Source organism: Hylobates moloch, unplaced genomic scaffold (assembly GCF_009828535.3).
Source record: "Hylobates moloch isolate HMO894 unplaced genomic scaffold, HMol_V3 SCAFFOLD_12, whole genome shotgun sequence".
NCBI classification, from domain to species: domain Eukaryota; kingdom Metazoa; phylum Chordata; class Mammalia; order Primates; family Hylobatidae; genus Hylobates; species Hylobates moloch.
This window is the reverse complement of record NW_026652287.1, coordinates 101,033,549-101,044,675: the sequence shown is the minus strand read 5'-3', so window position 1 is coordinate 101,044,675 and position 11,127 is coordinate 101,033,549. Positions and strand designations below refer to the sequence as shown.

At 52.7% G+C, this 11,127-nt stretch overlaps 1 protein-coding gene across 2 annotated transcripts in view; it reads right to left on the bottom strand.

The window, feature by feature from the left end:
* Positions 1–10,665, bottom strand: part of CACNG7 (calcium voltage-gated channel auxiliary subunit gamma 7) — a 30,166-nt gene extending 19,501 nt beyond the window's left edge. For both annotated transcript variants that reach the window (XM_032171058.2, XM_032171059.2), the window contains exons 1-4: positions 9,768–10,665; positions 6,485–6,709; positions 4,935–5,021; positions 4,050–4,190 (exon numbers count right to left, since the gene is read on the bottom strand). In XM_032171058.2, coding sequence (XP_032026949.1) covers positions 4,050–4,190; positions 4,935–5,021; positions 6,485–6,680 — 424 coding nt within the window. In that variant the 5' untranslated portion in view covers positions 6,681–6,709; positions 9,768–10,665. The remainder of the gene's footprint in view (positions 1–4,049; positions 4,191–4,934; positions 5,022–6,484; positions 6,710–9,767) is intronic.
* Positions 10,666–11,127: the final 462 nt, after the last annotated feature.

Here is an 11,127-nt window from a genome sequence, read left to right as displayed (position 1 = left end):
TGACCAGCCTGGGGCAATCCCTGTCTTTCTCTCTCTGAGCCCTGGTTTCCTCATTGTGAACAGGAGGCAGTCACACAAGGCTATTCCATTCCAAGTCCCAAGGCATTGGTACTATTTCTGTCCTTAACTTCTCCTTTTAAATCTCCTTACTTTTTATGATTTTAATCTTGGTGGGGCAGCATAATGCCATGGTGAGGAGCCTGGGTTGGAAAAATTTGAAATTTGGCCAGAAGGGGAGAAAAATTAAAAAATAAAAATAAGGGCAAGGTGCGGTGGCTCACGCCTGCAATTCCAGCACTTTGGGAGGCTGGGGCAGGCAGATCACCTGAGGTCGAGAGTTCAAGACCATCCTGGCTAACACAGTGAAATCCCGTCTCTACTAAAAATACAAAAAATTAGCCAGGTGTGGTGGCACATGCTTGTAATCCCAGCTACTCGGGAGGCTGAGGCAGGAGAATCGCTTGAACCTGGGACGCAGAAGTTGCAGTGAGCCGAGATCGCGCCATTGCACTCCAGCCTGGGCTACAAGAGCAAAACTCCATCTCAGAAAAATAAAAAATAAAAAAGTAAAATAAAAATTAAAAAGTTGGTTGTTACTACTAGTACTGCTACTACTGCTACTATCACCACCACCACCACCGCTAGTGCTACTACTATTATTACTACATTTATTTATTTACTTAAAACAACAAGTGTAGGCCAGGCGCGGTGGCTCACGCTTGTAATCCCAGCACTTTGGGAGGCCGAGGCGGGCGGATCACGAGGTCAGGAGATTGAGACCATGATGAAACCCCGTCTCTACTAAAAATACAAAAAATTAGCCGGGCGTGGTGGCGGGCGCCTGTAGTCCCAGCTACTGGGGAGGCTGAGGCAGGAGAATGGCGTGAACCCGGGAGGCGGAGCTTGCAGTGAGCCGAGATTGCGCCACTGCACTCCAGCCTGGGCAACAGAGCGAGACTCTGTCTCAAAAAAAAAAAAAAACAACAACAAAAACAAAAACAACAAGTGTTGAACGCTTATTGTTACAGTCCAGGCACTGGGTCAGATGCTTTACATTCATGATCTAAATCAGAGGTTGGCAAATGATGACCTGGCCCATTGCCTGCTTTTGTATTGTTTGTGAGCTAAGCAGGATTTTTACCTATTATTCTTCTTTTGATTAAAAAAAAATCAAGGCATTTAGATTTAAAAAAAATCAAAAGAAGAAAATATTTCATGCACATGAAAATTACATTGAACTCAAATTTGAGAGTCCACAAATAGGCACCGGAACACAGCCACTCCCATTTGCTTACGCCTGACAGCTTTTGTACTACAGTGGCCAAGTTGCCTCCCAGTAGAGTTGAATAGTTGCATCGGAGAACCTATGGCTCACGTAGCCTAAAATATTTGCTATCTGGCCCTAAGCAGAAAAAGTTTGCCAACCACTGACCAAGATTTGTCCCCTCAATAACTCCACAAAAGAAGGCTTTGGTTCAAACCGTAAGTGGTAGAGGCAAGATTTGAACCCAGTTCTTTCTAGGTTTACAACATGTGGCCTTCAGCCACTATACACCACAAGCTTGGCAGCACATGCCTGGATATCTTGGTCTGGAGTGCATAGGTCATAGCCTGTGAAATGAATGCTAGGAAGGAATTCAGGCAGCTGGATTCAATCTCTTCCAGATTACTCTATTGTTACCCTAGAGACATGACTTCCAGCCTGCCTGCACCACTGATCCTCAGCGTGACCTTGGGCAGTCAGTTCCTGGTGCAGTGGGTGGTATAAGCATGGATTTAGGAATCAGAATACCCTAGATTCCAATCCAGTTCTGCCATTGACAAGCTATGTCGCCTCTTCGAGCCCCTGTTTCCGTTCCTGTGAATCGCAAACAATGGGACTTTCCTTATAATGATTTTGACGGGTTGAATAAAAATCCCCATGCTATCTACTCTTGCCCCACTTTTTCTCTCTAGGCCACTATTTTTCCATTTGAAAAATGATGAGACCTTTCCGCTCTGACAGTCTAGGATCGTGATATTCTCCATGTCTTATTTTAGCTCAGTGTCTGGCTCCACTCGCTGTGATTCAAGTTTGCACGGAGGTTGCACCCTGCTTTCCCTTGGAAAAGGTCTCTTCAGGTTAGGTTGAAGGCATGGGGGAGGTTGCACCAAGAGGAGGCTGAGTGAGGAGCAGAGACTGGAGGAGCGGATACTGGATCAGGTGCTTTGGATCTTAGTTGCTTAGTTGGAAGATCCCTTTTCAACTATTTGCACAGCCACTGAAAAGAGGGAGCTGAGTGCCGGCCCCAGGGGACAGAATGGAGATGAGACATGCAGTGGGGTTGTTCATAAACTATCAACTGAATTATAAGGACCTGATTTGAGTTTAATTAAATTATGTTGAATTCATTTGAATTGAACTGAAGAATTGAGTCAGAATGAATTGGGGTTAGTTGGGTTGGATGGATGGTGTTAAATGTACTCCAGCTGAGTTGATTTGGGCTGATTTTTAACTGAATTGGATTGGACTGAGTTGAAATTTGGAGGAGAGTAACACTCAAGAAAAAAGGCTTTAGGCCAGGCACTGTGGCTCATGCCTGTAATCCCAGCACTTCGGGAGGCTAAGGCAGGAGGATCACTTGAGGCCAGGAGTTCAAGACCAGCCTGGCCAACATGGCAAAACCCTATCTCTACTAAAAATACAAAAATTAGCTGGGCATGGTGGCGCACACCTGTAATCCCAGCTATTCGGGAAGGTGAGACAGGAGAATCGCTTGAACCCGGGAGGCAGAGGTTGCAATGGGCCGAGATCATGCCAGTGGGCTCCAGCCTGGGCAAGAGAAAAAAAAAAAAAAAGAAAAGACAAAAAGAAATGAGGAGCCTGTAATCCAGATTTGGAGGTGGGTAGGTGAATCACCTGGTCGATTCGAAACTAGCCTGACAAACATGAAGAAACCCCGTCTCTTTAAAAAAAAAAAAAAAAAATAGAAAATTAGTGGGGTGGTGGACATGCCTGTAATCCCGTATTGGAAGGGCAGAGATTTTTGAACCGGAGGCAGAGTTGTCGTGGAACCGAGTCGTGCCTTGTATCCAGCCTGGGAACAAGAGGAAATCCGTCAAAAAAAAAAAAAAAAAAAGAAAAAAAAAAAAAAAAGATGGACACTCAAGTCCTCTGGAAATAGTTTACATTGGTATCTTGGGCAACTCTCTATGCAATTCTGGGCCTTGGTACCCCCATTTTATCAAGTCAGTGCTAATAATAACTCCTAGGTAGCGATGTTAGGAGATGGGTGTGAGATCACATATGCAAAAGAGGCTTGTGCCTCAAAAGAAGAAAAAAAACACCGTAAACAAATATTGAACTCTAGTTAATCACATGTATGATGATGTAAGTAGGGTGAAGTGTACTGATGCCTGAAACTTACTCTGAAATGCATTTAGACAATAAGGTAAATTGATGGAGGGTTGGACATACAGACAGATGGACAGACGCAAGATCATGCAAGTCTAGTGACCTGTTAATGGTTGACTCTAAGTGGTGGCTACATGGGTGTTCGCTATAAAATTCTTTGGACTTTTCCATTTATTTGAAAAAATTTAAAACAAAATATTGCACAGAAAATAAGGAGCCTTGTAAACTGTTAATTGCAGTTTATCAGCAGTGGTTAAAAATACAGCCTCCGGAGGCGAATTGCGTGAGTTTCATTCCCAGCTCTGCCTCTCACTAGTTGTATGGCCCTGAGCAAATGACTTCATCCCTCTGAGTGTCTGTTTCCATATCCGTAAAATGGGCTATTAATAGGATTTCCCTCACAAGGTTGTTGTGAGTATCAGAACAGAGCCTGGTACCTAATTAGCACCCAGTAAGCCCTCGCTATAATGTGGTCCTCTAAAGGACGCTTTGCAATGGGCACTGCTATTTCCATTGCACATAGAAGGAAAGTGGGGCTCAGAGAGGGTCTGCAACTCCTCCCAGGCCACACAGCAAGGAAGTGGCTAAGTGGAAAAGGAACCACAGGTCCCCGGAACTGGAAATGGTCCCCCAGCCCACAAGTCCTTAGGCTCACCCGATAGTATGAAGAAGATGCCAGAGACGAAAGCCAGAATGGTCCTCTGTGGGCGGATGTGGCCGATGTTGCTGATGACGAAGGCCGTGAACACGAGGAAGAGGCTGACCATGGGGAAGGGGGTGGCCGTGCGCACTGTCTCTGGGGAGGGGATGGGGAGAGACAGGGGTGAGGGGGGAATCTCCAGTGGGACACTTCCCCATTCCTTGACCTCTGCTCTCACCACCTCTGCCTTTTTGTTTGGCTCCTCCCTTCCCCCACTGACTCCTCCCCTTCCCCCTGATATTTCCTCCGCAGACACAAGCCTGCCACGCCCCCTCACACAGGCCACACCTCCTTGGGCTTAACTCCGCCCCCTTTCTGATTGACTGCTCCTCACCAACCGGACTGAGCTCACCCTTTCAACCTTGCCCTTTCTTCTTACCTAACCACCACTCTGCCTTGCCTTCTTCCTTTCTTCCTTTTTTTTTTTTTTTGAGACAGAGTCTCACTCTGTTGCCCAGGCTGGAGAGCAGTGGTGAAATCTCGGCTCACTGCAAGCTCCACCTCCCAGGTTCAAGCAATTCTCCTGCCTCAGCCTCCTGAGTAGCTGCAGGTGTGCACCACCACGCCCAGCTAATTTTTGTATTTTTAGTAGAGACAAGGTTTCACCATGTTGGCCAGGCTGGTCTTGAACTCCTGACCTCAGGTGATCCACCCACCTCAGCCTCCTAGGAGGCTGGGGTTTACAGGTGTGAGCCACCACGCCTGGCCCATTCTGCCTTCTTTCAAGCCTCCCCTCCTTCCCTTGGACCCCACCCTTTCCCTAGTCCTGCCCCCTCCCAGGGCTCCACGACTTGGCTGTGATCTTGCTCTCTTGTGCTAGGCGCCCCCACATCCCCTCACTCAGAATATTCTCCGTGTTTTCCGTCACCAAGTTGATCTCCGGTTCAAGAAAATATTCTGAGGCCACACAGCGACCTTTCTCCCGACCTGGGGGGAAGAGAAACAGACAGGGCTGGATGAGAGGCTCCTAAGCTCTAGAGAGGCTCTGGGGGGTGGGGGGCAGGACAGATAGAGGGGAAACCCCAGTATGGGGGTACAAGGCCCAACCCAAGGGTTACGAGCTATACTGCTCCAGGGGTGTTGGGAAAGGGGGTGGGTAGATGTCTGTCTGGGATTCCTCTTTCTTTTCTTTTCCTTTTTTTTTTTTTTTTTTTTTTTGAGATGGAGTTTCACTCTGTTGACCAGGCTGGAGTGCAGTGGCACGATCTCAGCCCACCACAACCTCTGCCTCTGGGTTCGAGTGATTCTCCTGCCTCAGCCTCCTGAGTAGCTGGGACTACACACATGCGCCACTATGCCTGGCTAATTTCTGTATTTTTAGTAGAGACGGGGTTTCACCATGTTGGCCAGGCTGGTCTCAAACTCCTGACCTTGTGATCCGCCTGCCTTGGCCCCCCAAAGTGCTGGGATTACAGGCATGAGCCACCTCGCCTGGCCTCGGACTACTCTTTCTAGCTGCCCTAGAGACTCCTGGTTGAAGGAGGACAAGGCTGGAACTCTAGGTCCTAAGCAATGAAGGGGCTGTGGATCAGAACTCGTGGTCCCTAAAGAGGACGAGGTCTGGGGAGCCAGGATTCTTACAATGAATGGGTCTTTGTGGTCCCTGGGAGGTATAGATTTTTTTTTTTTTTTAAGAGACTGGGTTTTGCTCTGTCACCCAGGCTGGAGTGCAGCAGCACCATCATAGCTCACTGCAGCCTCGAACTCCTGGACACAAGCAATCCTCCCACCTCAGCCTCCTGAATAACTAGAACTACAGGTGCACGCCAGCAGTCAGAGCTAGGCAGAGTCTGATGGAGTCTCACTCTGTCACCTAGGCTGGAGTGCAGTGGCAGTGGTGTGATTTCGGCTCACTGCAACCTCCACCTCCCATGTTCAAGTGATTGTCCTGCCTCAGCCTCCCAAGTAGCTGGGATTACAGGGGTGTGCCACCACATACAGCTAATTTTTGTATTTTTAGTAGAGACGGGGTTTCAGCATGTTGGCCAGACTGGTCTCAAACTCCTGAGCTCAAGGGATACTCCTGCCTTGGCCTCCCAAAGTGCTGGGATTACAGGCGTGAGCCACCACGCCCATCCCATGCATTTTTTTTTTTTTAACTCTTGCCCATTCAGCACTGAAATTGTGCAGGGGACAAGTTCTAAACCTAGACTACAAACTTTAAAGGAAGACTCCAGAATTCCTTAGGGGTTAGGGTCCTGGAGCATTGGGGCTCCTAGATCCAGGAATAAAGGGCTAGTCATTGGGGCTCCACGTAGAAATTTGAGCTTCCACGAGAGAATCAGGATCCGTTTCTGGATTTCTGGAACTCAAGGGATGGGATACGGCTAAGACTCTCAGACCCCAGGCAAGGCAGAAACTGTTGAGTGGAAGACGGGTGAGGGCTGTACCTGCAAAGAAGCAGACTCGCCAGAGGCCGGCGTGCAGAGCCATCTTGACCTCGGTGGTCTGGTTTTGCGGTAGCACCGTGCCTTCCTCCATGTACAGCCAGTAGTCAGTGCTGACCGCGATGCCCACCAGGAGCAGGCCACACGCACCAAACACGCTGCTCAGCAGGGTCAGGGCGCGGCTGCTGCAGTGACTCATCCTCAGAGGCAGGGGGCGCCCTGCGGGGCCTGTGGGAGGGAAGCGACAGTGTAGAACTCCATGGGACCGACCAGAGGCCTTGACCCCATGAAGCAACCCGGGATGCTGGGCCCTAGCCAGAGACACCGACTCCCAAATCGAACTCTCTCAGATCTGACCTCCGTGGCCTGACCCATGACCCCAGCCCTAGAGTCTGACCAGAGACACCAACTGTTGAGCCTCAGCCTCAGGGCTGGGCTCCCCAAACCTGCTGCCTGTGCTGTAGCTCCAGATCCAGATCCCCAACCCCAGAATTAGATTTCTAATCATAACTTTCAGCCCAGGCCCAGAGATTGAATCTTGGCTCCAACCATGTTTGGACCTGGGTCCCAAATACTGTGACTCCGAGCAGAAATTCTAATTTGAGATTCTCAACCCCAGAACCAGGTCCCCCTGCCCAAACCTAACTTCACCTGCTGACCTGAGACCCTAACTTAGAAATCAGATGCCATCAGAGTCCCTAACCTTGAGTGTGGATCAGTGACTCAGAAACTATTAGGCAGATCAATGATTTCAACTCTAGGACCTGGCATCCCACAGCCCTGTCTCTGTGTGCCGATCGAAGCCCCCAGTTGTGAACACCAGACTCCAGCAAGAATCAATAACCTCAACTCTGAGCCAGGACCTAGATCCCAGAGCACAGGGCACTAGGCTTGAACCCTGGATGCTCTACAACTTGAGCTGGTCAGAAACTCTAACCCAGGCTACCCAGTCTTAACTTCATGCCCTAATCTGATACCCTGATACATTTTCTTGCACCCTGTCTCTGCACTACACCCAGAAATCCCCAAGTGGGTCACTAACGAAGGATCTCTAACCCCATACCAGGGCTTCACACCCTTGACCTCAGCCCTATCTAAGACTTTGAGCAGAGGCCCCCACTGAAGTTTAGCCTCTTGGATTTGTATCTTGAGCCTAACACCCAATTCTAACACCAAGAACTTGACCCGTGACCTAACTCTGATCCTGTGTCTTGACCTCATTTGATATCCCAATTTGAGATGACATCACACAACCCAGATCCTAGCTCCAGAATCCTAATCCCACCCTCCCAGATCTAGGCAGGCCCCTGGACCTGGAATGCTGGAGTGTCTTCACAGGCTGCTGAGTCCCAGAACATTGGAACCCAGAGACATAGAACCAGAATCTCGATTAGAGATTCCAGAATGTCAAAATCAGGAGCTGAGACTGGGTGAGGTGGCTCACACCTGTAATCCCAGCACTTTGGGAGGCTAAGGTGGGTGGATCACTTGAGGTCAGGAGTTCGAGACCAGCCTGGCCAACATGGTGAAACCTTGTCTCTACTAAAAATACAAACATTAGCCGGGCACGGTGGCTCACACCTAGAATCCCAGCTACTCAGGAGGCTGAGGCAGGAGAATAGCTTGAACCTGGGAGGCGAGGTTGCAGTGAGCCGAGATAGCACCACTGCACTTCAGCCTGGGTGACAGAGTGAGACTCCATGTCAAAAAAAAAAAAAAAAAATCATGAATGAGCTGGGACCCCACCACCACCACCACCACCAATCCAGCATCCTAATCAGAGCACCCCAGTCAAACAACGGACTCTCATCCTTCCAACTAGGATTCAGTGCCCTGAACTCTAAAATCCCAAACAGGAGTCCCAAAACCCACTCTCTTAACACACGATCTGAAACTTCCTACCAGTGGTTCTGGACCCCAGTTTCCCATGCTGGGACTTCCAATCACAGATCTTCTTCAACATCCAGCATGGAGTCCCGATTTCATAACATTAGACTCCAAACAGGAGATCCCCAGTTCATATCTGTGGCCTCCCCAATTCCACTTAGGAACCTAGAAATTCCAGCGAGGGAGCTCCCAACCCAGAGCTCAAGGGCTTGAAATTCCTTACCCACGATTCTCCCCCGACCCCTGCAAGAGTTTTCCCCAAGCCACGCAATCCCATGATTTGGGGGTCTCAACTGGGGACCCTCAGCCTATATCAACCAGAGACTCTACATCCCTGAATACCCGGGATCTTTTTAACTGTGAAGGTTGAGACCCCTCAGCACTCTCCTCTACAAAGTAATCAAGACATAAAACTCCACTTTCCTTAACCAGAATTCTTCTAGCCTTGCAACTCTGCCCCACCTGAATAAAGACTCTGGAGTCTGAGACAACCCTCCCTCCTCCCCGCTCCACCCCGCACTCCCAGCCTCCAGATCCCCCCTCCTTCCCCCCCCAGCCTCTTGGAGGCCTCCGAGATCCGGAGTCAGGGAACGCTCTGGCCAGCTTTTCCTCCCATCCCCCGCCCGGCGGCTCAGGGGTTTGACCGCGAGCTGCCTGGTCCTCTGGCAGCCCTGTGGGCTCGGAAACGGGCACCATCACCCTGGCCACCCTGGCTGCCTCCATCCCAGGTAGCCGATCTCAGCTTCCCCCTTTCGCCCCTCTGACTCTCAGCTGGGACCTCGTCCCTTCTCCACATGCTCGCACCCCGTTTTAAAACCCAATCTTGCTCCAATTCCTCCTCACTCTCACTGGCCCGCCCAGATCTCCTTGTTCCTCCAGCCTTTCTTCCTTTGGGACTCTACCCCCAGGCCTGGAGCCTCCTCTTCTCCCTCTTTCTCCCACCCTTTCCCGGATTCAGGCGTTTGAATCTCCGGGGTCCCGTTCTGCAAGTCTTAAGCCCAAACTCCATCTTTCTTCCATCTCTCGGGAGACCGTAACTCCCCCTTTCTTGGGGACCCCTTTCCAGACACACACCCTGCTCTGGCCGGGCCTGGGTCCTCCGCCCTCGCCCCGTACCGCCTTCCTCAAGGACCCGGCCTCTGCCCTCCCCAGCTCACGGTCGCTGCGACTCGGACGTGAAGGGTGCAGTTTCCCACTCCGGGACCCTCGGACCCCGTCCTCCGGGATCGCCAGGCCCAGGTGTCCCTGCATCCCCCATAGCCGCTCGAATTCGGGCGTCCCGACCGCCAGGATCTCACCACCCCTGGAGCCACTCGGGTCCCTTGTTGCCCCAAACCCGGCTCGCAGCCACCTCGAGGGGCGCCCCTTCTTCCTCCCAGGACCCTCCGCTAGCGCTCACCTCGCTCAGGGCTGGGCGGACGCTCCGGGCCGCGGGCCCCGCAGCCGCATGACCGGCCCCGAGGCTTCCCCCGGCCGCCGCCGCCGCCACCGGGGTCGCCGGTGCCCGCGCCCCCCGCCCCCGCCCCGGAGCCCGGCGTCCCGGCCCCCTCCCGGCCTCCCACCCCCCACCCCCCGCGCCCGCGGCCTCACTCGGCGGACGGAGCCGGGAGCAGGAACCTGCGGCCGCTCATTGGCTACTGCGGAGGAGGGGAGGGGCGGGGAGAGAAGGGGGGAAGGATGCAGCCAGGGAGGGAGATGGGCCTTGAGGATGGGGGAGGCAGAGAGGGAGAGAGAACAGAAACAGAGGCAGAGAGCCCGAGAGGGGCAGAGGCACAAAGAGAGAGACAGGGCAGAGAGAGAAAGTCAAGCCGAGACCTTGAGGCCGAGAAATCCAGGGACTCGGGTCTGGAGACTGAAGGAGACACAGAGACAGAGAGAGACAAGGAGGGAGAGAGACAGAGTTTAAGACCACCCCTCACCACCTAGGCGCAGAGATTCTGGGCCCGGGAAGTGGAGAGGTCAGAGACCAGAAAGAGACAGAAAGAGACAGGCGGACGCCCAGAGGCCTGGGGCTGAGAGATGCTGAGACCCAGAGACCTTGAGCTTGGAGAAGAGACAGAGACAGAGGCAGAGACATAGAGACAGAGAGACAGAGAGAGAGAGACTCTGAGAAGGAGAGACAGCAGGGACAATCCTGGGGGTCCCCTGACGAGGACTGGGGCTCTAGCCAGGCCTGGGGCGGAGCCTGGGGTCTGGACGGCTGCAGGAAGCGGGAGGGGGCGTCCCGGGCCGGGGTCCCTACAGCAGCGGGCGGGCGCAGAGCGGAGTCGGGTCCTGCAGCCGCCGCGGAGCCAGGAGCCGGGCCAGCCCCCACCCCCCCCCGCCGTGATGTCAGCGGGGCCACTCTTAAAGGGGCAGGCCGCCCGCCGAGGGTCGGAGCGGGGGGCTGGGGCCTGCGGGCACTGGATGGGGGTGTAGCGGCGATGATGGAGAAAGGGGCAGCCCCAGCATCCAGCTGGATCGGGTCATGGAAACCCAGGGGACTGCAGGGAAGAAGAGGTGCCCGGGTCCGCAAGGAAGCCTGCGAAGCTTTGGGGCTCAGTCCCCTCCAAACACACAGACAAGGCACACCGCTCCACTGGTCTGGCCCTGTCCGGAGACTACATTTCCCATCAGCGCTGGCGGCAAGGAGCCGCACTTGGGGGAAGGGTCTGCCGCGAGGCCTGCTGGGAAATGTAGTCCATCTGCACGGTCCCCGGCACTCCGCAGACTCTCAAGTGAGTCAAGGGAAAGAGGCCCAGAAGGCGCGTCTGCCTGCC